We start from the raw sequence: 22952 nt of genomic DNA, 5'->3' as shown, positions 1-22952 counted from the left end.
GATTTTCCAGGTGAACACGCTCTAGAAAAATCTTGGGACTTGGAGTCAAAAGATTTATGTTCTGACCTTGACTTACAAGCTTATGTGAAATTGGGAAAGTCATTTGAACAGCCCTGGGTTTCAGTTTCCTCTGCTATTTTAGAGATTGAATCAGTTAATGTATATAAAAGTGCTTTGTACATTCTGATGTCGGTATTAGTCTAATTCTGTTAGGTCCCTTTCTTTTAGTGAGTCACCTGAACAACACCCTTGTTATCCCATCTTCATTCTCCCTTAGACTTTGGAACCAGACTCCCTGGGTCTCTGTCATCTATTTGTTGTTTGACCCTGGACTTAATTTTCTCATCTGTAAAATGGGGACAGTGATTGTACCTACTTCATCAGATTGGTAGTGGATTAAATTACTTGGTTTATGTAAAACAACTTGAATCTTGGCCTGGCATATGGTAAGCACTATATACATAGTAAGCACTGTATACAACCGTACTGTTATTTTATTTTATTTTATTTTTAACATTGATTCATTTTTGAGAGACAGAGAGAGAAAGGAGACAGAGCATGGGTGGGGGAGGGGCAGAGAGAGAGACACACACACAGAATCTGAAGCAGGCTCCAGGCTCCAAGCTGTCAGCACAGAGCCCAATGTGGGGCTTGAACTCACGGACCGTGAGATCATGGCCTGAGCTGAAGTCAGACGCTTAATCAACTGAGCCACCCAGGCGCCCACAACCATACTGTTATTATTTCACAATTTCCAACGGAATGAGCCAGCTTAATTTCTTCTATAAACTCCCCAATTTCACTACAGTGATTGCTTGTTAGAAAACATTTTTAGAGAACCCCCCTCCATAGTGCATGGATTCAGTCTTGGAAGCCTTTTCTGGTCTCTTTGCCTGGATTGGTTGTAGGGGAAGACTTACCTTGAGAGTCTGAGATTTTACCCACTGACATCAGATATCTTTTGTAGTGTGAGGACATTTCATTTGCCAGTATCCAATTGGCTTTGGAAACAAGTGTAGATTGAAATATAAATCCAAGAAATCAGTATTTGTCTTTCCTAGGTATATTAATTAACTCGCATTGTCTTCTTAATTTTAGCAGCTCCTAGTGAATTATTTTCAAAGACCTGATGGTTTTGAGAGAAGTTTGAGTTCCATTGTTTCAGCCCCCTTAAAAGTTTTAGTTTTATATTTGAGTTGAACTGCAGAGGGCCCCAGTATTAATGACTGCTTGCCATTACATTCTGATTCCGCTACCTCTCCTCTCTTAACTCAGAAGCCAGTCTCCCTGAACAGACCCAGTGAGAGTAACATGTTGAGCTTTCTTCTGTAGTGGATGGAGCTTGTCTGTTTATGGGAATCCCCTGCTCTTTATCTTCCTGAAGAATGCATGTTTTCTGTGCCTTCTCTATGGAGAGCAAGGAGTGAATGCAGGATGTTGAGAGCTGGCGGCATCTACTTTCCCACTGGCTGCATGTTTATGTTGGCATCTACTGTCCTAACCCTTTGCCACAAGCTAGGGAGTCTTATCTGCTCTTGGTTCAACAGAGAACAACCACATGGTCCCAAACCACATCTGAGGCTCCTAGAACAGCTGGAGAGGTGCGGGAGAGTAGCTGTGGGGATCTGAGGCTCTAGGGGGTTTGGAAGAGAGTCTGGGGAAGCACTGGTAAGACAGCCCAGCCCTTCTAGACTAGTCCAGCAACTCCCATTTTAAATCCGGAAGGCCCATGGTGGTGTGAAAGGAAACAAACATTTATTTAATGCTGTTTCATGAACCAGGCACTGTGTTTTACGTATAGGCATTCATTTAATACAACATCCCTTTGGAATAGGTGTTACTGTTTCTCCCTTTTGTAGATGGGGCCCTGAGGCTCAGAACGACTTGAAGGTTACACAGCTTGCTCACAAGCTTGCATCCTTTCCACTGAACATCAGGCAGACATGACACTACGAGGGAGCAGTCTTTTGCAGGCCCTTTCTCTATTCCATTCTGTTTCTATTCCATTTCTCTATTCTAGGACTCTTCCTAAAAGCAGTCTGTTTCATATAAGTCATCAGGAAGGTGAATTTGAATGGTCTGATCATTAAATGACTTAGATCCCTGAATATCCCCCTTAAAGCAATAAAACGTGGCGCCCAGACTGCTCAGCACCTTTTGTGTCTGCAGTTCGTTGCTTGCATCATTTGCATCATGCATGCTCCCATGCCCTTGGAATTTTATGACTCCACACAGCAGATATTTCCTCCTTTAGAGCCGGTCCCTTCCCACCCCTCCCTCCATCTGTTTAGGGAATGTGAGGGTGATCTGAGACCTACCAAAGCTCAGAGCCAGGGGAGGAGGGCTGTAGGAGGCCATACTTCTGCCCCTAATCAGCACACTTGGCTTTCCACCCCATCTCAATGTTTCTAGAGATATGTGAAAGCTTTTTCCAGATGGTAAACACATATAAATGGCTTCGTTCTTTCCTCACCTTTCCTAGTGACCTGTGTCCTAGTGTGGAAGTCATACAGAGTCAGGAAATTCTTCCCTTATAGTTAACCCAAGTCTCTCTTATTTCCATTTACATCCGTTTCCTCATCTTTTTCTTGCAGAGAAAGTGGAAGAAATTCCTTTACTCTTCTTGCCTCTTAGCTAAATTCTCCCAATCTCTTTAAATTGCACTTGGGTTCTAATTCTGGAAGTTGTCATCATTTCCATTGTTCTTTATTATCACCCTTCCCACTTTCTCCATATGTTTCCTCAAGGGTGAAATCCAAACAGGACCCAGTAGTATTCTGCATGGGTTTCAGCTCTTTGGAATGGAGCCTGTGGCTTACCCTGACCCTAAATGGTAAACACCACTGGGCCTGACCATGGATGGAAAAAGAATGAGAGAGGAGAAAGGACTGACCTGGCCCTCCCCAGCAGAATGTCGGACCTGCTGAGGTGGGTTGTTTAACCGGCACCCCAAGAGCAGAGGGTTTGCTAACCTTCCTTTGTATCTCTACCTAATACTTCTGTTATCTTCTTGCTGAGATGGTATATAGTATAGTATATAGTGCCTTCAACAAATACATGGAGACAGAGGGTAGATTTGTGAGTATCAGGGCTGGGGCAGGGGACAAGGGAGTTGACATGAGATTTCTTTTTGGATTGTGGAAATGTTCTAGAATTAGATAGTGGTGACAATTGCACAACCTTATGAATATATTAGGAGCCACTGAATTGTATACTTTAAAAGAATGACTTTTATGGTAATGTGAATTACATTTCAGTTAAAAAGAACTCAACTTTATGTTTGCACTAATAAGTTCTTTTATAGCTGTATAATAAAAAATTGTAACAGCAATGACAAAATATATACAAAGCCTTGAAGTTTATGAGGCACTTTTTTTCATACACAGAGTCATTTCTCATAGAAAGCTGGTGTGAGTATGAATACTATTTTATTGTGCCCATTTTACAGATTAGGAAATTAGGTCTCAGTAGTTCATTGGCTTGCTCAAGTTAGTAGCGTAGCTGGTACATGGCAAAGCCAGGGCTCAAACTGTGGCAGTCTGCCTCTTTGAAGCCCATGTAATTCACACTACGTATGGATGGTAGGGCGGAGAAGCCAGCGCTAAGTGCTTTAAAGAATCCACAGAACATGACTGGAAAGGATCATGGGGAGCTTCAGTCTCATCCCTCCATTTTTATGGAGACATTGAGTTGTAAAGAGTGAACACTTACTTGTCTTTTGTCGTAATAGTAGAGAAAGGTGGAGATCAAAGTCACCAAAGAAGAGGATTTTATAAACCCAAGTAGATTAGAATCAGCCTTTTCATCTCTCTTTTCCAGGCTCCTGAACAGGCCAAAGAGGAAAGATAGAGAGCTGACCCTCTTTTTACTCTGGACTTCATTTACTTTGTTTTACTTATTATCCTCAGAACCCCTATGAAAGAGACATGGTTTCCACCTACAGATGTAAAAGATATGGAAGTGAGAGAGGCTGAATAATTCTCCCAAGGTCAAGTACCCAAGTTGTAGTTGTAAAACCAGGGTTTGATCCTGATTTCCTGATGCCAAGACTCGATCCTCCTGTCGCATGCACATTTGCTCCTAGCTCCCAGATATTGCCGCTGGGTGGACACCTGTGTCCCTCATCTCCTGAGGCGCATGCTCAGTTGAAAATGGTTGACCTTTCCAGTGAGAGGAGGGCCTACACTGGAGAGGCTCTGCTTCCTGCTAGGAGGACTTCATGCCTGAGTCGGCGCCAGGGTGAGGACCTGCGCCTGTACCAAGGGGAAGGAACTCACATGTTTGCTGTTTTGCCATCTCCCCCCTCCAAAAGTATTCATTTTCAGTGGTCCTCCTACTTTTGAAAGGAATTGCTGTTTTCCAGACTTTCAAAGGGGCCAGAAATCAGTGGTTTTGGATACTAAACAGGAAACTCAAAGCCCTTTCCGTTCCTTTGAGCTGGCTGGAAGGGCTGGGCCTGGAACTATTACTTGCCTTTAAAGGACAGAAGAAAAGTGTTGTGTAATTTAAAAAAAAAAAACCCAAAACACAATAAAAAAAAAACCCTTTCCTGGAGTCCTGAACACCAGCCTTGGTTGATACACAACATGGAAAAGAGCTGCCTTGTTGCCTGGCAGTAATGATAGCAAACAAATGTGTCTGACAGTCTGTTTGGGCTCTCCTGGTCTGAAATTCTGTTTGCTTCGTTCTAATTGCTTCCTTAACTTCCTTTCAGTCTCCCCACCTTTAGTAACACCCTCCCTCAAGGGAGTGCCAGGCTGTGCCTGGTTATGCCAGGCTGGGCTGGGACCCACAGGATACAGTGATCCAGCCGGGGCTATTCTTGTCTGTCTATTTGCAAGATGCCTGTTGTTCTCAATGGCTGTTTTTCCCATCATAAATGTTGACTTGGCAGAGGCCCAGAGTGGAAGCCATGGTAGAAGAGCTTCCAGAGTCTTGCCCCAGGAAATTCAGCTGGTCCTGAATGCCAGACTGAGGACACAGGTTCACAGTTATTCAGGGGGTACCTGAATAGATATTGCCTCCCAGACAGCCCTTTGCAGAGTGTGGGCCTCTGCCAGTTGACTTTCGTAGAACAGGCCTGGGGGAACCATAGTGGCTGTGAGAGGCACCTCTGGGCCTGGCTGGCATTTCTCTTCTCTGCCATGTGTCCTCTCCACCCCCTACTCTCTAGGAATTCTAAGCTATGCTAGGCTAGAGGAAATTACTCATAGGTCCTGCCCCAAAGCAGACAAAAACCCCCAGAGCAGTGGTCTCCAAACTTAAAATTTTTTTTTAATGTTTATTTTTTGAGAGAGGGATAGAATGTGAGCAGGGGAGGGGCAGAGAGAGAAAGGAGATACGGAATTTGAAGCAGGCTCCAGGCTCTGAGCTGTCAGCACAGAGGCCGATGCGGGGCTCGAACCCATCAACCGTGAGATCATGACCTGAGCTGAAGTTGGGACGCTTAACCGACTGAGCCACCCAGGTGCCCCCAAACTTTAAAAAAAAAAATCACATACAACTATTAGTAAAATGTTTGAGTATATACCCCTAATATATGGATACTTAGCTTATAAGTGGTATCATGTACTGCTATCTAATATATACATTAGAAACATATATTCAAAGACATTTTAAATAATACAATTTAGAAGGAAGAAAAAACAATTACAAATATGTTTTCAAATCTTATTTATTGAACGTATGTGAATATGCTTTTTTTTTTTTAAATTACCATTAGTCACAGTAATCCTAAGGTATGTCTTAATGAGAGTATATTTCAGTACTTCAGTTTAACAACTTCCCTTACCAAAAAGTTCCTTACAAAGAGAGATCAATTCAAATGCAACATTAGAATGTTTGTGCTTATGAAAATGATGATTCCCACAATCCATCCCGTTTACCCAGTCACACAAAGGTTTCTGCTGAACTTCACGCTTGCTCTTGCAAACTTTTAGAAAAGTGTTTTTTAACAAGGCTTCAAACCCCTCTGAGACTTTGTTTGGAATACTTTTAAGTAGAGTATTGGAAAATTGTTTATAGTTTCTAATTGTACAAATATAAAAATACAGTGTACAGATGGGAGATTTCAGAGATGGCTTATTTTTAAATATTTATTGGATTAAAAACTTTTATTTTAATTTTACAAAGTAAAATTCATTCTTCGGTATACAGGCTTATGAGTTTGACAAATACATGGTCTTGTAACTCCCACAATGAAGATCACAATTCCATCTCCCAAGTTATTCCTTGTAGTGAAACTCTCTTCACCCGTAACCTTTGGCAGCCACTGATCTTAGCCTGATACATTTCACATTCATCCTTGTTATATGTGTCAACATGTTGTCCCCTTTTATTACAGACTACTATTAAATGGGAGGTTTATCCATTCACCAACTGAGAGACGTTTAGGTTGTTTCTAGTTTTGGACAATTATGAATAAAACTGCTCTGAAAACATTCTCCTGCAGGTTTTTACATGAACATAGATTTTCGTTTAACTTGGGTAAATGAAACTACCAAACTCGTGTCCAAAGTGGCTATGCTGTTTTGCAGTGTATGAAGGAATTCCAGTTGCTACACATTCTTGACAGCACTTGTTTGTGTCAGCTTAAAAATATTCAACCATCCTAATAGGTGTGTGGTGATTTCTCATTGTGTTTTTAATGTGCACTTTCCCCAGTGACTAATGATGTTGAGTATCTTTTCATGTGACTGTTTACCATCTGTTTATTTTTGGTGAAGTCTGTTCAGATCTTTTGCTCATTTTATATTTTATTTAAAATATTTTTTTAAATTTTGGTTTTTTTCTGGGTACAGTATACTTTATTGATGGTACATGGTAAAGTAGGGCTCTCCAAGACCCTCCTCTTTTTCAGAAGGTCTGGGATGGAAACTGTGTAGAGGTCATGAGATTTCCAGTGTGTTAGGGAATGAGTTGGGGCAAGGACTCCACAGCAGCTAAGAGCCTCTCTCTTCTTCTTGCTCCCCCTGGGGCTGGTGGTCCAGGGGGCTTTTACTCCTTGGAGGCCCTGTGGACCATAAGGCCCACCACCTGGTTGCTGTAGCCAAATTCATTGTCATACCAGGAAATGAGATTGGCACAGTGGTTATTAGGGGCAATGCCAGGCCCAGCATCAGAGATGGAAGGCTGTCACTGTTAAAAGTTTCAGGAGACAACCTGGTCCTCACTGTAGCCCAGAACACCCTTGAGGTGTTCTGATGCCTGCTTTAGCACCCTCTTGATGTTATCGTATTTGGCAGCTTTTTCCAGGCAGCCGGTCAGATCCATGGTTGACATGTTGCAAGTGGGGATAGGAAGTCCCTGCCAGTGAGTGAGCTTCTCATTTAGCTTAGGGATGACCTTGCCTACAGCCTTGGCAGCATCACTGGAAGCAAAGATGATGTTCTGGGCAGCCCTTTGGCCATGATGCCACTGCTTCCCAGAGGGGCTGTCTCTGGTCTTCTGGGTGGGACTGATGGCATGGACTGGTCATGAGTCCCTCCACAATGCCAAAGTTGTCATGGATGACCTTGGCCAGAGGGGCCAAACCTTTGGCAGTGCAGGGGGCAGGCTGACAAGGTTGAGGGAGTTGTCATACTTCTCATGGTTCACACCCATCAGACATGGGGCATCACCAAAAGGGGCAGAGATGATGACCCTCTTGGCCCCAGCCTTCTCCATGGTGGTGAAAACCCCAGTGGACTCCACAACATACTCAGCACTAGCATCCCCTATTTGATACTGGCAGGGTCTTGCTCTTGGAAGATGGAGATGGGCTTTCCATTCATGACAAGTTTTCTATTCTCAGCTTTGACTGTCCCAGGGAATTTGCCATGGTGGAATCATACTGGAACATGTAGACCATGTAGTTGAGGTCAGTGAAAGGGTCATTAATGACAATGACCAGAGTGAAAAGCAGCCCTGGTGACCATGCACCCAATATGGCCAAATCTGTTTACTCCAACCTTCACCATCCTGTCTTGGGGATGTGGCTGACACTGTATCAGAAGATGCTAGTGTCTGTTGAATGGAGAGAAGCAGAGAGTCTCTTTTGCTCATTAAAATTTTTTTTTAACATTTATTCATTTTTGAGAGAGAGAGAGAGAGAGAATGGGGGAGGGGCAGAGAGTGAGGGAGAACAGGATCTGAAGCAAGCTCCAGGCTCTGAGCTGTCAGCAAAGGGCTTGAACTCACTAACCGTGAGATCATGACCTGAGCCAAAGTTGGACGCTTAACCAACTGAGCCATCAAGGTGCACCATTCTTTTTTTTTTTAAATGTTTTATTTCTGAGCGAGTGAGAGAGAGAGCATGAGCAGGGGAGGGTCAGAGAGAGGGAGACACAGAATCTGAAGCAGGCTCCAGGCTCTGAGCTAGCTGTCAGCACAGAGCCCAATGTAAGGCTCAAACCCACAAACCATGAGATCGTGAGCTGAGCCGAAGTTGGACGCTTAACTGAATGAACCACCCAGGAGCCCCATCAAGGTGCAAAATCTTTTTGCTCATTTTAAAACTTGGGGTTTTTGTTTCTTATTTTTGAGTTTTAAGAGTTCTTTATCTATTTCAGATACAAATGCTTTGTCATAAATGTGATTTCCAGATATTTTCTCCCAGACTATGGCTCAACTTTTCTCTTTGATGACTGTTTTTCAGAGTAAAAGTTTAAAAATTTTGATGAAGTTCAATTTAGCAGTCTTTTCCTTTTATGAATTGTTTCTGGGGTAGCATCTAAGAAACCATTTCTGACACAAAGATTTCCACCTGCATTTTCTTCTCAGTATCATTTATTTTAAATCGGTTTTCTGTATGGTCCTATCAATTCTAAACTACAAAGAAGGTATTTGATGAAAACATTGCCAAATACCAGTTCTCTCCATAGCACAACATTCCCTGTTAAAATATCACTTTTACTTTGAAGGCGGCAGATTTAGTGAATTTGTTCTTTGGAAAATATTGCAGAGTACCATACTACTGTCAGCCACTTTTTACTACAGAGGCCAGTTGGGAATGCTCATCTTTTTGCAAAAGAAAAATGTGTAACTTTCTTTACATTTTTAAGTACTTTGATGTAAGCGCGAACCTCTCTGTAGTGCTCTATCATACTAACATAAAAAAAAAACACCACAAGGGTCCTACTGTTTAAATACCATGTTTTTACAAGATTAGTCTCATTATTGTCATCCTGTTTCACAGAAAAATAGTATTCACGATATTCTAAAAGCCCAGGCTGAAGGGTCCCATTGTTAGTGGCACACACACATTTAGTGAGAGCCCCACACCTCCTTGTAGATTCCTGTACACACATGGCACATACTAGCCCGGGGTGGATCCCTGTGGCAATCTCTGTGACTGTTTAGTGAAACTTTTTCTTTAAGAGATAAATACAGTTTAAAAATTTAGTGTTTCTTCCCTACCCTGATTGTCTTGTGTACATTCCTGGAACACCACTACCCTGGAAAGTCTTACAATGCTGCCCCTCTCTCTGCGTTCCTAACTACCTGGATATAGTAGATAATCTGTACTCTTTTAGAAATAAATGCCTTGTCCGGTTATAAATGGTAGAGCGGCGTTGCCCTGTCGTCATTTTCCTGTCTGCTTTCCTCTAGCGTTTGTTTTCCCCATAGCCTCATTTTTCTAAGTACTGAACTTGAAGTTCATAACAAATGTTTCTTAGAGGATGACACTCCCTATTATCCATAACGTAGAACCGTGGAATCATAAAACAGTATAATTTTGGTGTTGGAAGGGGACTTGGAGGTGGACTAGTCCAAATCCCTTATCAAAATCAAACCAAGTATAAAGGAATTTGGTAAATCCATAGAATGGAATAATTCAGCAATAAAAAGGAATGAGCTTTTGATAAAATTCAACAACATGGATCAGTCTTAAAAGAATTATGCTGCATGAGAGAAGCCAGACATAAATACCCTACATATGGTGTGATTTCATTTATAAGAAATCAGAAAATAGAAACTGTAGTGACCACAGTGACTGCCTGCAAGTGAGTGGAGAAAGGGGTGAGGAGGGGAGGGAAAGGCTATATAAGATGAAGAAGGACAAGAGGAAACTTTTGGGTGTGACAGATAGTCCATAATCTTGATTGTGGTGATGTTTTCACAGGTAGATACAAATAGTACATATTAAATATGTACAGTTTAGGGGCACCTGGGTGGCTCAGTCAGTTAAGCGTACGACTTCAGCTCAGGTCAAGATCTCGCAGATCGTGAGTTTGAGCCCCCCCTTGGGCTCTGTGCTGACAGCTCAGAGCCTGGAGCCTGTTTTCAGACTCCCTCTCTCTCTATAAACTGTAAAAAATAAACTATAAAATTTTTTTAAAAAATTAAAATTAAAAAAATAAATTAATGTTTATTTTTGAGATAGAGCATGAGTTGGGGAGGGGCAGAGAGAGAAGGAGACACAGAATCTGAAAACTGGCTCCAGCCTCTGAGCTGGCCATCAGCACAGAGCCTGATGTGGGTCTCGAACCCACGAACCGTGAGATCGTGATCTGAGCTGAAATTGGATGCCTAACCGACTGAGCCACCCAGGCGCCCCAAATAAACATTAATTTAAAAAATAAATATGCACAGTTTCTTGTGTTAGTTATATATCAATAAAGCCATTTAAAGAAAAAAGGGAAACAGGCAATTTACCTGTGGGATAAATAATAAAAGCCTACAGTATGTCAGATTCATGTGCTATATGCTGAGGTTCAGAGAGAGAGAGAGAGAGTGTGTGTGTGAAGAAGACATGGCCTGTACCTTCAGGCAGGTCACAATCTAGTGAGGGAGTTAGAAAATGAACAGACAAATTAGATCCAATACGTTAAGTGCTAAAAAAGAACAGACCAGGAATAAGAGGTGTCCAGAACATGGGTGCCAACACATGCCTCTTCCAGGGGAGGTCAGGGAAAGCCTTACAAAAGAGAGGAAGCTGAGCCCAGGCCTAGCACTGGTCAGGTGGTAGAGCCTCCCCATCCAAAGGAGTATCTTGGGTAAAGTTGGTGAAACACAAGATTCCAGGAACCACACGTGGTTTGGCCTGACTAGAGCAAAGGACACTCTAGCAAGAGAAGAGACTGCAGAGGTTGGTGGGGCCAGATCGTGAGCTTTTGCTATCCTGGCAGTGCTTGGGTGCCTAGTGCTCCGAGGTTGAACTAACAGGTTGTGCAAATCCATAGTGTTTGCCACAGGGACATGTCTCTTCCAAACACGTCGTGCAGACCTCCAGGTTTCAAGGCCGGGACACTCATATTCATGCTCATTTCCAGTCAGGAAGCTTTTATGTTCCTCAGGAATGTTTCAGACCCAAAGGCAAGAGCTGGTTTGGGTCTGAGCAGCAGCTGAGGAGCATCGGCTTGCTTCTTGGAGCTACACCTGGGAGCAAAGGCCTCTGGTGCATTTTTCTGCTGGGCAACCCATAATCCAGCTGCCCCAAAGGCAGTTTTTCCACAAGTCAAAAATTTTGCCTTTCTTTCTGGCTGGCAGCACTGATCCCTAAAGTCCTGCATTTCTGACAGTGGCTGTCTGGTGAGCAGTGATCTGTGTCCTGTCTGGTTCTCTCCCACCCTCTGGTCATCTGTTAACCAGTCACGGCTGGATTTCTCCAGCTACTGAGTAGTAGAGGTCATGACAGGGTCCCTTATTTGTTTGTTTGTTTTTAGACTGGTTTTCAGAGAAGTCTGGGATGTTTGGTTCAGAGTACGATTGTCAGACCACATTAAAAATGCAGGCAGCAATGCAGAACACGGATGGCTCATGTCAGCCAGACTTTGCAGCGTAACCAGAGGAGCAAAACATGGATAGGGCCTGTGTTAATGGAAGTAGATGCCAAATGGCATGGCAAGTTCTGGCTCATGTTTCTTCTGTTCCCCGCCACCCTTCAGTCAGAAGAAGGCAGCTCATATTTAAGCTAGAATTTAAAATGGGATTGCTGCTTGGTGAGCATTCCTGTGATCTAGAGCTCAAATTGCTTACACCTCAGAAGTAATTTAGGAGGATTGTAATTGTCACGGCAGTAAGGATCTCCAAGAAGTGAGGAGTGTGGGTTTAGTGGTTTATTCTTACTTGCCTTGGGGATTCTTTGCTCTCTTCTGCAGGGCTAGACCAAGAGGGTAAGCAGAAGTGCTCACACTGATTTCCCTAGCCAACTCGGAGGAAAGCTGTGGCCAGCACAGATGCCTGAAATCAAGTGGGTCCAAGAAACGCCAAAGCGGATTATCTCAGGTGTATTAATAAACGGATGGTGTCAGGAAGGAAGAAGTTTTCAGTTCTATTGTGGAGTTTGGTTTTTGTATCTTCTCACCTGGGCTGTGAAAACAGCCCAAGTGTGGGCTGGCCCAAACTCTTAGCTCTGTTTATTCTGCCCTCTTGCCCTCCCCCATGCTGTCTGCCAGCTGGACTATTAAATGGCTCAGTGCTCTTTTTTTGCTGTGTCAATCCTGGAAGGTCATGACTGTTGTGATTTGGGGCTGGTTTCTCAAATGGGTGGGTGAAATGGATATCTAACTATCGATTTGTTTTCTTGCATTTCAGTCGTTCCAAGGAAGTCAAGGACGAGCATACCTCTTTAACTCAGTGTGAGTGTCTCTGAATGGTACATCCATTGTTTGGTGCAGATTTTGCAGGGTAGGGGAAAAGCAGCCCTCAGTGATAATTCAGCAATGGACCCTGCCCTCTCTGCCACACTAAAAGCCCAATGGAACATTACTCTCCACAATTGGAAGCCAGTTATCTTTGTGGATTTTTTTTTTTTTTTGGCAGCATCTTTGGCCAAAAAGTATACATTTACTACCCTTAGTAAGCACATCGGAGGATCAGAGGGCTATAGTCTCACAGAGAAGAAGTTGAAGTGATTCTGAGAGCCTCATCATGGAGGGATACGATGAGTCACTGGGGAAGAGGGGAGGTCGAACAACAGACACCAGTGTCAGCTCAGGAGCTCAGGAAAGCAGAGGAAAGGCCTGGGAGTGAAGAGTCTCCCCGGCTGCACCCTGTAGGGCCCCCCATCATTGCTAAGCACATCATTCGTACCCTTTTACTTGGGAAAGGAAGGCCGAAGCTCACACAAGCGTGATGAACTGTGAGAATGGAAATCTAGCATGTTCAGCTTGAGATAATATGGGGCTCGTTCATCCGTGTAATCGGGACAAAACTCTGCTGATGTCACGTTTGCCATCTTCAGCTGCATCCAGTCCTCAGTAAGCTCTGAGCTGAGGACCTGTGCTCAGGAATGTGGTCTTCACAATGTGGCCATCTGTTTGTCCCCTTGGGTCACAAGATTAGAAGCATTAGTTAGAAACATTCCAGGCGAAGTCTCAACCATGAAGACTATTTTTCATACACTCACTGAATCAGAACCTGCAGATCTCAAAATCATTTCAGTGGTGATGTTTCACGTGGTTACCTTTTCGGGGTTGTTACCACTCTGTCATAAATGGTGCCCGTCTCGGTGTTGGCTTCCCTTGAGGCATCTGTGCTCAGTTATTTATTTATTTTTGCTGCAAGCTCAGCTTGAGCGACTGATGATGAATGTGTGACTAACTACCCGTTTTCTCTGTCCCTTGGCACAGAGTTAATGTGGGCTGCGGGCCTGCAGAAGAGCGAGTGTTGCTCACCGGACTGCATGCAGTCGCAGACATTTACTGTGAAAACTGCAAAACCACTCTGGGCTGGAAATATGTAAGTACTGAGGAGTCTGGTTGGCGGTGAATGAAAGAACAAGAGAGCTTCATGCTAGAAGATTGATTTCTTCCACTGTCTTCCTATGGCCTTGTGGGATTATCTTAGTCCAGGACAGGAAACTGGACCCAACGAGCATCTCCTGGCACACTCTCGTCTACCACACTCATTCTTCTCTTTTCTCTGATAGTCCCCTTCTCCTACTCATTCCTTCACACCTGCCCCTGAGACAGACAGACAGATGTGCATGCACACACACACACACACACACACCTGCTTTTCAATTTAATTAATAATAATAGCAGCACATACCATTTCCTGACAGCTTACTGTGCTGCAGGCATACATTATTTTGTTGATATTCACAGCATCCCTAGAAGGTAGTTCATATTTTAATCCCTATTTTATGGATGAGGAAACTGAGGCTTAGAGAGGTTTGTGGTATATCCAATGTTACCTAGCCATTACTTGGCCAAACCAGGATATAGATGTTCAGGAGTCTCACTGTGGAGCCCATGCCCTTTCCTCCAGTAAATGTCCCCAGAACATCTCTCACATGCTAGGCTCTATGCTAGGTATCATCAAGCATGTTAATTAATGTCCATTGTCAAATATAGTCATGGCTAGACCCTCCCTACTAGACATTCATTCCTTTCCTGTTTAACTCAACTAGTATTTTTTTAAAATGTTTATTTATTTTTGAGAGAGAGAGAGCACAAGTAGGGGAGGGGCATGTATGGGGTGGGGAGGACAGAGGATCTGAAGCAGGCTCTGAGCTGACAGCAGTGCACCCAATATGGGGCTCGAACTCACGAACCATGAGATCTTGATCTGAGCTGAAATCGGATGATGCTCAACTGACTGAGCCACCCAGGCGCCCCCAGATTCCATCTTTCATATCTCCCTTGACATGTTCAGAATTAGGAAGAAAGATCCTAGATAGCGTGTTTCATGATGGCACAATGGTCACAGATCCCTACGGTTGCCTTGATTGCTCCTTGTGGCTTGTGGGAAAAACTGGCCTTGGCTATTCTGTTCCCCCTGCATGGCCACTGGCCCCCTCTGGGTGATCTGGGGGCCACAGTTCTGGTTTTGATCCAGATATATTCTGCCCTTCTGTTTTCCCAATCTTTTGGTCATCTTACTCCATTAAAGATATGCAGAATTACAGACAGAAGATAAATCTGAATGAGTTTTTTGCTCTTTACTTTATGTAAAATTATTCACACCTTTGACAAAGGTTTATTAAAAGCCTTTGTGTTGTATACAAAAGTAAATGCGATCTAATCCTTGCCCTCAGGGGTGTTTATAGTCATCATATTAGAGAGGAAAGCTACGGGTAAACAGATAAAACAGCTTGACAGGTATAGTGATATCCATAGGATGAGATAGAGAAACATCCATCTCCCCAAATACTTATTATCTCTCATGTCCCAGGCGAGTGCTCCAAGCTTTCATTCCATTGTTTCTTTTCACCCTCACAGTAATCCTGTGAAGTACTTTCACTTATCCCACTTTTATAAATGGAAAGTTCACAGCCATAAACAAAGGTGGTTAAGTGATGCTTCTGGTGCCAGGAAGCAGAAATGGGGTTCCGCCTGGAGGTTTCTGTAGACTTCAGATCTAGTGCTCTGTCCCCTGGAGTCCATTTAGGACATTCTGCAAGTGCCCTGTGGTTGGGGGCTATTAAAAAATTTTTTTTGTCCTTTTTTGTTGTTGTTCAGTAGAGATATATTCTTACTTTCCTAGTTTTCTTTTTACCTCCCCCCATCCCCGAACACACTACCATGGTCTTATTCTCGAACCACATTCCTCTGTTGTGTATACATCACACAACACGCGCGCATGCGCGCGCGCGCACACACACACACACACACACACACACACAGAGTTGAGGCATAATGAAGTGTCAGGGAAATTACTGCTGAGCCCACAGCTCTTGCATGTGTGTGATGTGTTTGCACATTCTCTCTCAGGGCCTCTCCCCTCTCGACTTTGTGGAATGATTCGTCTCTCAACAAGAGACTCAAGTCTGAGCTCTCATTCTGAGATGCAAATCCCCAGAGGTCTAGGACAGAAGATACACTTCATACACATGCTGCCCAGAACCTGTGGGCACTAGGGTTTAGCTACTTATTAATTTGGAAGACTCAGAACTGCAGCAGATATCCACTGCTTCTGCTCACCAAGCTTACCCATAATGACCATGATGACCAGTGTTTTTCAGATAATACATTGAGTTTTTATTCATGTATGCCTATGAATGAAATATCCCTTTGAACCTATACCTATGCAGGGCTTTTTTTTCCCCCTCCCCACTGTGGGACTTACTAGCCTGAGAGCCCACCCACAGTGCTGTAAATTTAGGATGGTAATTGGCCCAGGTGGTTTATATTGAGTTTTTCTTCCAGAAGCCTGGCAGCTGGGTGGGGCTTGAGGGCTGCTGGTTCTTCAGCCTCCAGTTCATGTGGCTTCTTTATCCCCAGAGAAGGGCAGTGAAGGAAAAACAGACTTAACACACCTCACATAGAAACAGCAAGATAAATAAATAAGAGACCTATATGGCCTCACCATACTTTGGTCTCTCCCTGAGTGTCTTTTCTCTAAGTGTAACAAAATAATTGAGAATTAAAACACGCAGACTTTATAGATGCATCATCCTTAGAGCAGATTTCTGGTTAGCATCTGAAACCAAGTTCCCCTAAGATTTTATACACACACACACACACACACACACACACACACACTCACACACTCCACAGTTACTTACTGGAAGACCTATTATATGGCAAGAAGTCTTCTAGACACAAGGGACACAGCTTTGAACAAAATAAATGAAAATCTCTACTCTCAATGAAATTTTTTTTGTGGTAGTGGAAGATAATATGTAAAACAGACATGGAGGTTATACTGTATGTTTTTGAGAATGATAAGTGCTGTGGAGAAAAGTGAAACAGGAAGAGAGGGGAAAGAGTTCTGGGGTGGAAGTTGTGCTTTTAAAGGAGGAAAGATTTACTAAGGAAAGACTATACTAAGATGGTAACATTTGGAGGACACCTAGGTGGCTCAGTCGGTTAAGCATCTGACTTTGGCTCAGGTCATGATCTCACAGTCCGTGGGTTCGAGCCCCACATCGGGCTCTGTGCTGACAGCTCAGAGCCTGGAGCCTGCTTCAGATTCTGTGTCTCCCTCTCTCTCTGCTCCTCCCCTGCTCGCTCTCTGTCTCTGTCACTCAAAATAAAATAAAGACATTAAAAAAAAAAATAAGATGGTGACATTTGGGCAAAGACTTTTTTTTAAGTTATTTATTTTGAGAGAGAGTATAAGCAGGGAAGGGGCAGAGAGATAATCCCAAGCAGCCTTCTCACTGTCAATGTGGAGCCCAACGCAGGACTTGATCTCATGACCTGAGCCAAGATCAGAAGTCAAGTAACCGATTGAGCCACCCAGGCACCCCTGGGCAAAGACTTAAATGAACAAAGATCTTGAAGAAATTCTATGGTAAATATTGAGAAAATATTTATAACATTTAAATTGCAAAACATTTAAACTGTTGTAAATGTTGAGAAGGTCGTGGTGCCGCCTCGGAGCCGTATTAAGTGAAGGGGACCTGGCATGTTTGTGTGGTGGGAATTTTCTCAGTGAGTCGGGATGAAGCTGTTCCTGATCCCTGTCATTGGCCTGCCTTTGCTCAAAAAATAAAATAAAATAAAAAGTTACCTACTTGTTTTCTTCATTTGGTATCTTTTCCTTTGTGTCTCCTAGGAACATGCCTTTGAAAGCAGCCAGAAATATAAAGAAGGCAAATACATCATTGAGCTAGCACACATGATCAAGGACAATGGCTGGGACTGATCAGAGGGTATCCACCTACCCCAGTGTCCACGTGAACGCCATCCAACCGAACATTCTACCCAAGCGTGAGAGAGTGACTGAACACTTGGTTCCATCCATTTAGGGGCCTTGCCATCTGGGGCATTCTCCCACCCTGCCGCCGTCTTTCTGGTGACCGGCCTCTAAATCGCTGTCTCTCTGTCTCTTTGCTTTGTATCTGTTTGTGAGTTGATCCTGGCTTCTCTCTCTGTTCTAGTGTTGGCTGAAAACAAAACAACGAAAGGAACAGATGCCTGACCGCATGGCGGCAGCCCACCTTGATAAGGGCCCCGGGGCCCATTAAGAGCTGCCTGATGGCCTCTTGTCAGGAGAGCAGTGGCACAGCACAGGGGTACAAGGAAGAAGGAAATGGGGAGCCTTGAGGGTCCCAGGGCTGGTCAGGGGACGGGATGTTAGAGGGAGGAACAAAATTGTGCTGCTCCTGGAGTCCTGGTAACTTAGGCTTGAAATAATCGACTTGTCTAAAAGGACAAAGAAAAAAAATACCTCATAGACTGCATTCTCTCTGATCAGAAGCTTCTGTTCCTGACACCAGCTGTGTCCAGTTAGCACTGGAGCACAAGAACGGGCCCTAACTAGTGGGGCAGGGGCCTGGTCCTCCTGGGTCCAGTTAGGGGGGTCCTGGCAGCAGAGAGTGTGAAGCCCAGATGGTTTTTGATAAACTCTGATGCCTCACTGCCCCTTCAGGTAATCTTTGCCTCTTCAGCCACTGTTGGTGAGAGGAGGGGAGACTGCCTTTTGCAATGGGTGCAAGATCCAAACATCCCAAAGGCTTTGACCGCCAACAAAGTTAAAAATCAGTAATTGAGGAGAACAGGGAACAAAGGGGGTTGCCATTTGGGAGCTTCTGCAGAAATGGCTCAGATATTATTGGCCAGGAAAAAAAAAAAAATAGAACCAGCTAGCGGTTCTGACTGTCTGACCTTTTCCCCCCTGACCCTTAATAAGAAAAGAGCATTGTGGCAAGGAAGTGGGTGGGGTGGGGCAATGCTGGGAATAGTTTAGATTTGAGCCATTACAGGTTAGTGTATCTTTCCCCTTTGGTATGCAATGGCTTCAGTGAGATCAGCAGTTCTTTGTAGATAGAGTTTTGATTGTTTTTCTCCAGTTCTATCATTGTAGATTGTGGAAAACAAAGTCCCAAGGCTTTGAGCTTAGTGATAACTGGGCCAGTAGATTGCTTATGCCCCTAGCTATTCTCCTTGGACTTGAATGCTTTGTGTGGAGAGAAATTGTCAGAGTGGTCCAGCAGTGGGGAGGGCTTAGGTATGATGTCAAACATCAAGTAACAAATTCCGATATTAGCCCCTGCCTCTCATCTCCCAAACCAAAGTTCATTATATTAGGGAAGCAGGGAACAAATCCCTAGAAGGCTCATGAGAGAAAGGAGTTTGTTACAATTAACCAACACTGTGAAGTGTGTTCTACAACACTTCAGTCAGTACACGGTGCATGACCGAAACTCATTGAACTGAGTTACTTTTCTTGCTTAGACTGAAAATGTAATTATTGTTAAGATATGTGCAGCTTATGTTAGATAATTCTCAGCATCTCATTCTCGAAAGTAGGCTGCTCCTATAGGAAGAATTCACCTTAAACGTCACAAAAGAATGAGTTCATAGAGGCAAGAATCTGTAAAGTTGAATAATCAAGATTCAAGCAGCCAATCCAGGACATTTCCAGAATTCGAACAATTTCCCCTAGGGAGTGAGTCCATGGTGGAAATGCTTTTTCATGTCTCTTTGTGCAGAAGGGGGACCTGAGGTGGGCATGGTCCTGCCCTGGAGGTGGTGGACAGCAGGACTGACAGGAAGCCAAGTGGCTCCAGGCTTAGCAGCAGACTGCCTCTGTAAAAGGATTCTTAGAAACTGAGTCTTGTTCCCAAAGGCTTTTTGTCCACATCTTCCAGTGCTTTAGTATCCCGGGGAGGTTAAGTTCTCCTCACGTTACTGAAAAGCAGACTGAGGTTCGGAAGGAGTATTTCATCTCCGCTCCCAGAGAAGAAGGTCTCCTGGCTCCCAGGGCCAAGATCTCAATAAAAAGCATTTTCAACTTTCACATTCCTAAGCTGGCTTGCCAGCGCAAAAATTATAGATTCCCTCTTTCTCCCTTGAAGGTCGTGGCCTTCATTTATGGATTTTGATTAGCCCCTTTGCTCAGGGAATGTCCTGACTATTGATACTCCTTTCCATAGGAAGAAAATGGGGTTAAACATGGGTACGTGTTTTGTCTATGAAACTAAAAATGGAGTGTGGTGATACAGAAACCAGACATCGGGTGCCCTCGAATTTTCAAGGGGGAGAAAAGACCAATGTGCCACTGTTGCTCCTTGGGGATGAGGCCTCTGACTGTTGCATGGATCAGAGTGGGCAGAGCAGGCTTCAATTAGACCCGGGTTCTGGTTTTTCTTTTCTTTTCTTTCTTTCTTTCTTTCTTTCTTTCTTTCTTTCTTTCTTTTTCTTTTAAGTTATTACCCATTGAGCATCCAGTGGGTGCGTGGCGCCGTACTTGATGCGAAAGATCTAAGTAGATTGTTGGTTTTTCCATAACTACAGGGGAAAAAACCCACAACTCATTAGGCTTTCCCTTTGTGTCAATGAAACCTAAAGTGCTTCTTATAACGTTTGCTCCATTCATAGCTTGTCTACCTAATGTCTAGCAGTATTGGAGAGACCACAGCTGAGTGATGGAGACACATCAACTCATGGCCTCAGTCAGTTCATTCTTTAATTTCCTCACCAAATTATTGACTCAGAGCATAACCAAAGACCTCATCCATTCACCCCTGGCAGGTTCAGGGAATTGGAGTTTGATGGTAAAGCCTAGGCAGGGTGCAGGGAGTAGGGCAGGGGAAAGGGAGAAGTGAGAAAGGGAAAGGCATGAAGTTCTATACCTCAGCCAGCAGCTGCCTTCATTTGCAACTGAAGTCCAGCCAGCAGACCCTCTAGGTCCATCTCCCCTGTGCTGCCCTGGGTCATGTGGCCTTGGCAGCCCTGGATTACACCCAACCCCCCAGAATGTTAGTCTCAGGCTGCTGATGGGTTGAATTGACATGAATCAAATACAGCCAAACTTGATAGCCACAGATCGTCAGCTGGGCCTGACTGAGTACTGCCCCAACTCCTGTGACAGCAAGATCATGGACGTAGGATAGAGTAAATCTTTATACTGGTGGGTCAGTGTGTGAAAAAGAGGTGTCCCCTTTATAAAAAGATTTTCAAGTGGATATATATATTAAAAAAGTTGCTTGTGAAATATACTTTTGTAAATAATATTTAATTTTTTAAATAATATATTTGGTGCTGTTTTCTCAGATCCCCTGAGAGCACTTTTTATTTTCATTTTTAAATTCTATGGTTTCCTCTGCATTTCTTGAAGTATATTTTAAGGGAAATAGTGATCATCAGGATACTCTTTTTTAAAAAAAGATCTGTATCACTTTAGTCTGTACAGAGGCAGTAAGGCAATGCCTCTCTGCATTTCTTTCCCAATGGAACAAGACTCTGCGCTACACTACCAGGTTGAGAATATTTTCTTGCACCGGTATTGGCTAGAAAAGAAAATAAATAAAATCAAATTTAGTAACAACTTAGCGATTCCTTTTGTTAGAATTTCCAGCAAATTGGGATATTGTTTTTAATTTGTGTGTGTGCGTGTGCACATGTGGGCCCTCACGCGCGTGTGTGTAAAAAGCATTAAGTGAAGAGATTGTGCCTCCTGGTTTCTTTTTTATTGGGGACACTATACCTACAGTTTACACCTTGGGCACATAAGGCTTTTCTTCTCTTTCTCTCTGGTTGTTTTGTTTCCGAGTGGACCAGCAGCACAAACCATGAGGATTTTGTTTTTCTGAGCTTGGAGCTATTGCCAGTTTGCTCCTCTTTCACTGTGTGCTCAACTTTCACAGATTGTAAAGGAAGTCTGTTGTTTGTGAAGATCAAGCAGAGTCAAATCTGTGTTTCTGAGATGTGAGTGTACTCCTTATGTACCCTAGGGTTCCCGTTGTTATAAAAGCCACATCAGTAACTGGTTTGGGTTAAAACGACATCAGTAAAATCATACACAATACCTTGTAGGTAAACAGCTTATTTTATTTTAAGGTCAGATTGCCTCAGGTTCAGGAAGAGGCTAGGAAATCAAATCTTAAACGCAGTCAACTACATATTTTAAGAAAGAGGTAGACTTAAAAGAGAAAACGTGCTAGTGGTCAAGGTGGAGGAAAGAGATGTTTAATCTTTTTTAAGCAAAATACAGTCATGAAATCTGCCAGAAGTGAAAGGTAAAGCCAAGAAGAAACAAGTTATAATCATCACCAAATTTATTCTGCCTATATGCTTTTATATAACATTTTGGTGAGAGTGAGAGTCCGTTCCCTTTTCCAACCTGCAGAGACGATCTTTCAATAGGGAATCTATTTATGCTTGTGTTTACAAATCGTATTTGTTGGGTTTGGGTTTTGTTATTTTCTTTATCTTTTTTGGTGGCATTTTTCAGGTCACTTGCTTCAATAACAAAGATAATTATTTTCAAATAATTTGTCTTCACCTTTTCCTGTATTTGTACATAGTGATTCAGTATTAGAGAAAAGTGCATTGTTTCTGTCATATTTCCAATCTGTGTTGGTGCTCATTTGAGAAAATAAAGTTTTCAAATATTTGGAAGGCTCATCTGTCTTAATTGATGCAGTGTGTTTTATCTTGACTTTTAACACTTAAAAGTAACTGAAAAGCCTACAGGAGATCATCTGTCTAACCCCATTCACAGAGCTGTCAACTGAGACCCTGTGAGATTGTTTTCTCCAAGGACAGTTGACCAGTCAATGAATAAAAATCAAGTCTCCTGTTCATCTACAAATGTTTCTCTTATCTTTGGATATCAGAAATGCATGAGTGACCTTTAAGATTTCTTTCTACTAAGCCCCATATTCTTAGACTCTTCAAACTTCTCTGTTTATACGAATTTCTTGGGGGAAATTGGATTGCATTAAGTGAAGAGATGAAAGAATTGTAAAACAAAACAAAATTATGTCACAAAGAGGCAGCATTATCTGAATAACCGGCTAACAAAGGGAAATGAGTATTCACAGTTACAGTATATGGAGAATCAAGTCTTCTCACTCACAGAACGACTGTGAAACATAATATTACATTCTAGGTGCTGGGTGAGGGTTTGACCATTCTAAAAAATCAGCTGTTCTTGTTTTCCTCCAGTAGCGTCCATATACATAGCTTTGCATAACCAATCAGTGTAAGTAGTTTTGTATTCTGGTGCCTTCATTTAACACACTAAATATTTTTGCCTACACTTGATTTTATACCATAACTTTTCCAAAAGCTTGCCTCCATGACTTAGAGAGTTCTCACCTTGTATAGGCAATTTAAATAGCGAAGAAAGAG

The 22952-nt window shown here is 43.0% G+C and overlaps 1 protein-coding gene across 1 annotated transcript in view; it reads left to right on the top strand.

Moving 5' to 3' along the window:
• Positions 1 to 22212, top strand: part of YPEL2 (yippee like 2) — a 41467-nt gene extending 19255 nt beyond the window's left edge. The window contains exons 2-4 of the mRNA XM_077745549.1: positions 12517 to 12560; positions 13554 to 13662; positions 17428 to 22212. Coding sequence (XP_077601675.1) covers positions 12517 to 12560; positions 13554 to 13662; positions 17428 to 17517 — 243 coding nt within the window. The 3' untranslated portion in view covers positions 17518 to 22212. The remainder of the gene's footprint in view (positions 1 to 12516; positions 12561 to 13553; positions 13663 to 17427) is intronic.
• Positions 22213 to 22952: the final 740 nt, after the last annotated feature.

Source organism: Crocuta crocuta, unplaced genomic scaffold, assembly GCF_008692635.1.
Source record: "Crocuta crocuta isolate KB4526 unplaced genomic scaffold, BGI_CrCroc_1.0 scaffold333, whole genome shotgun sequence".
Lineage (NCBI taxonomy): Eukaryota > Metazoa > Chordata > Mammalia > Carnivora > Hyaenidae > Crocuta > Crocuta crocuta.
The sequence above is the reverse complement of the archived record's forward strand: the minus strand, read 5'-3'. Positions and strand labels throughout refer to the sequence as shown.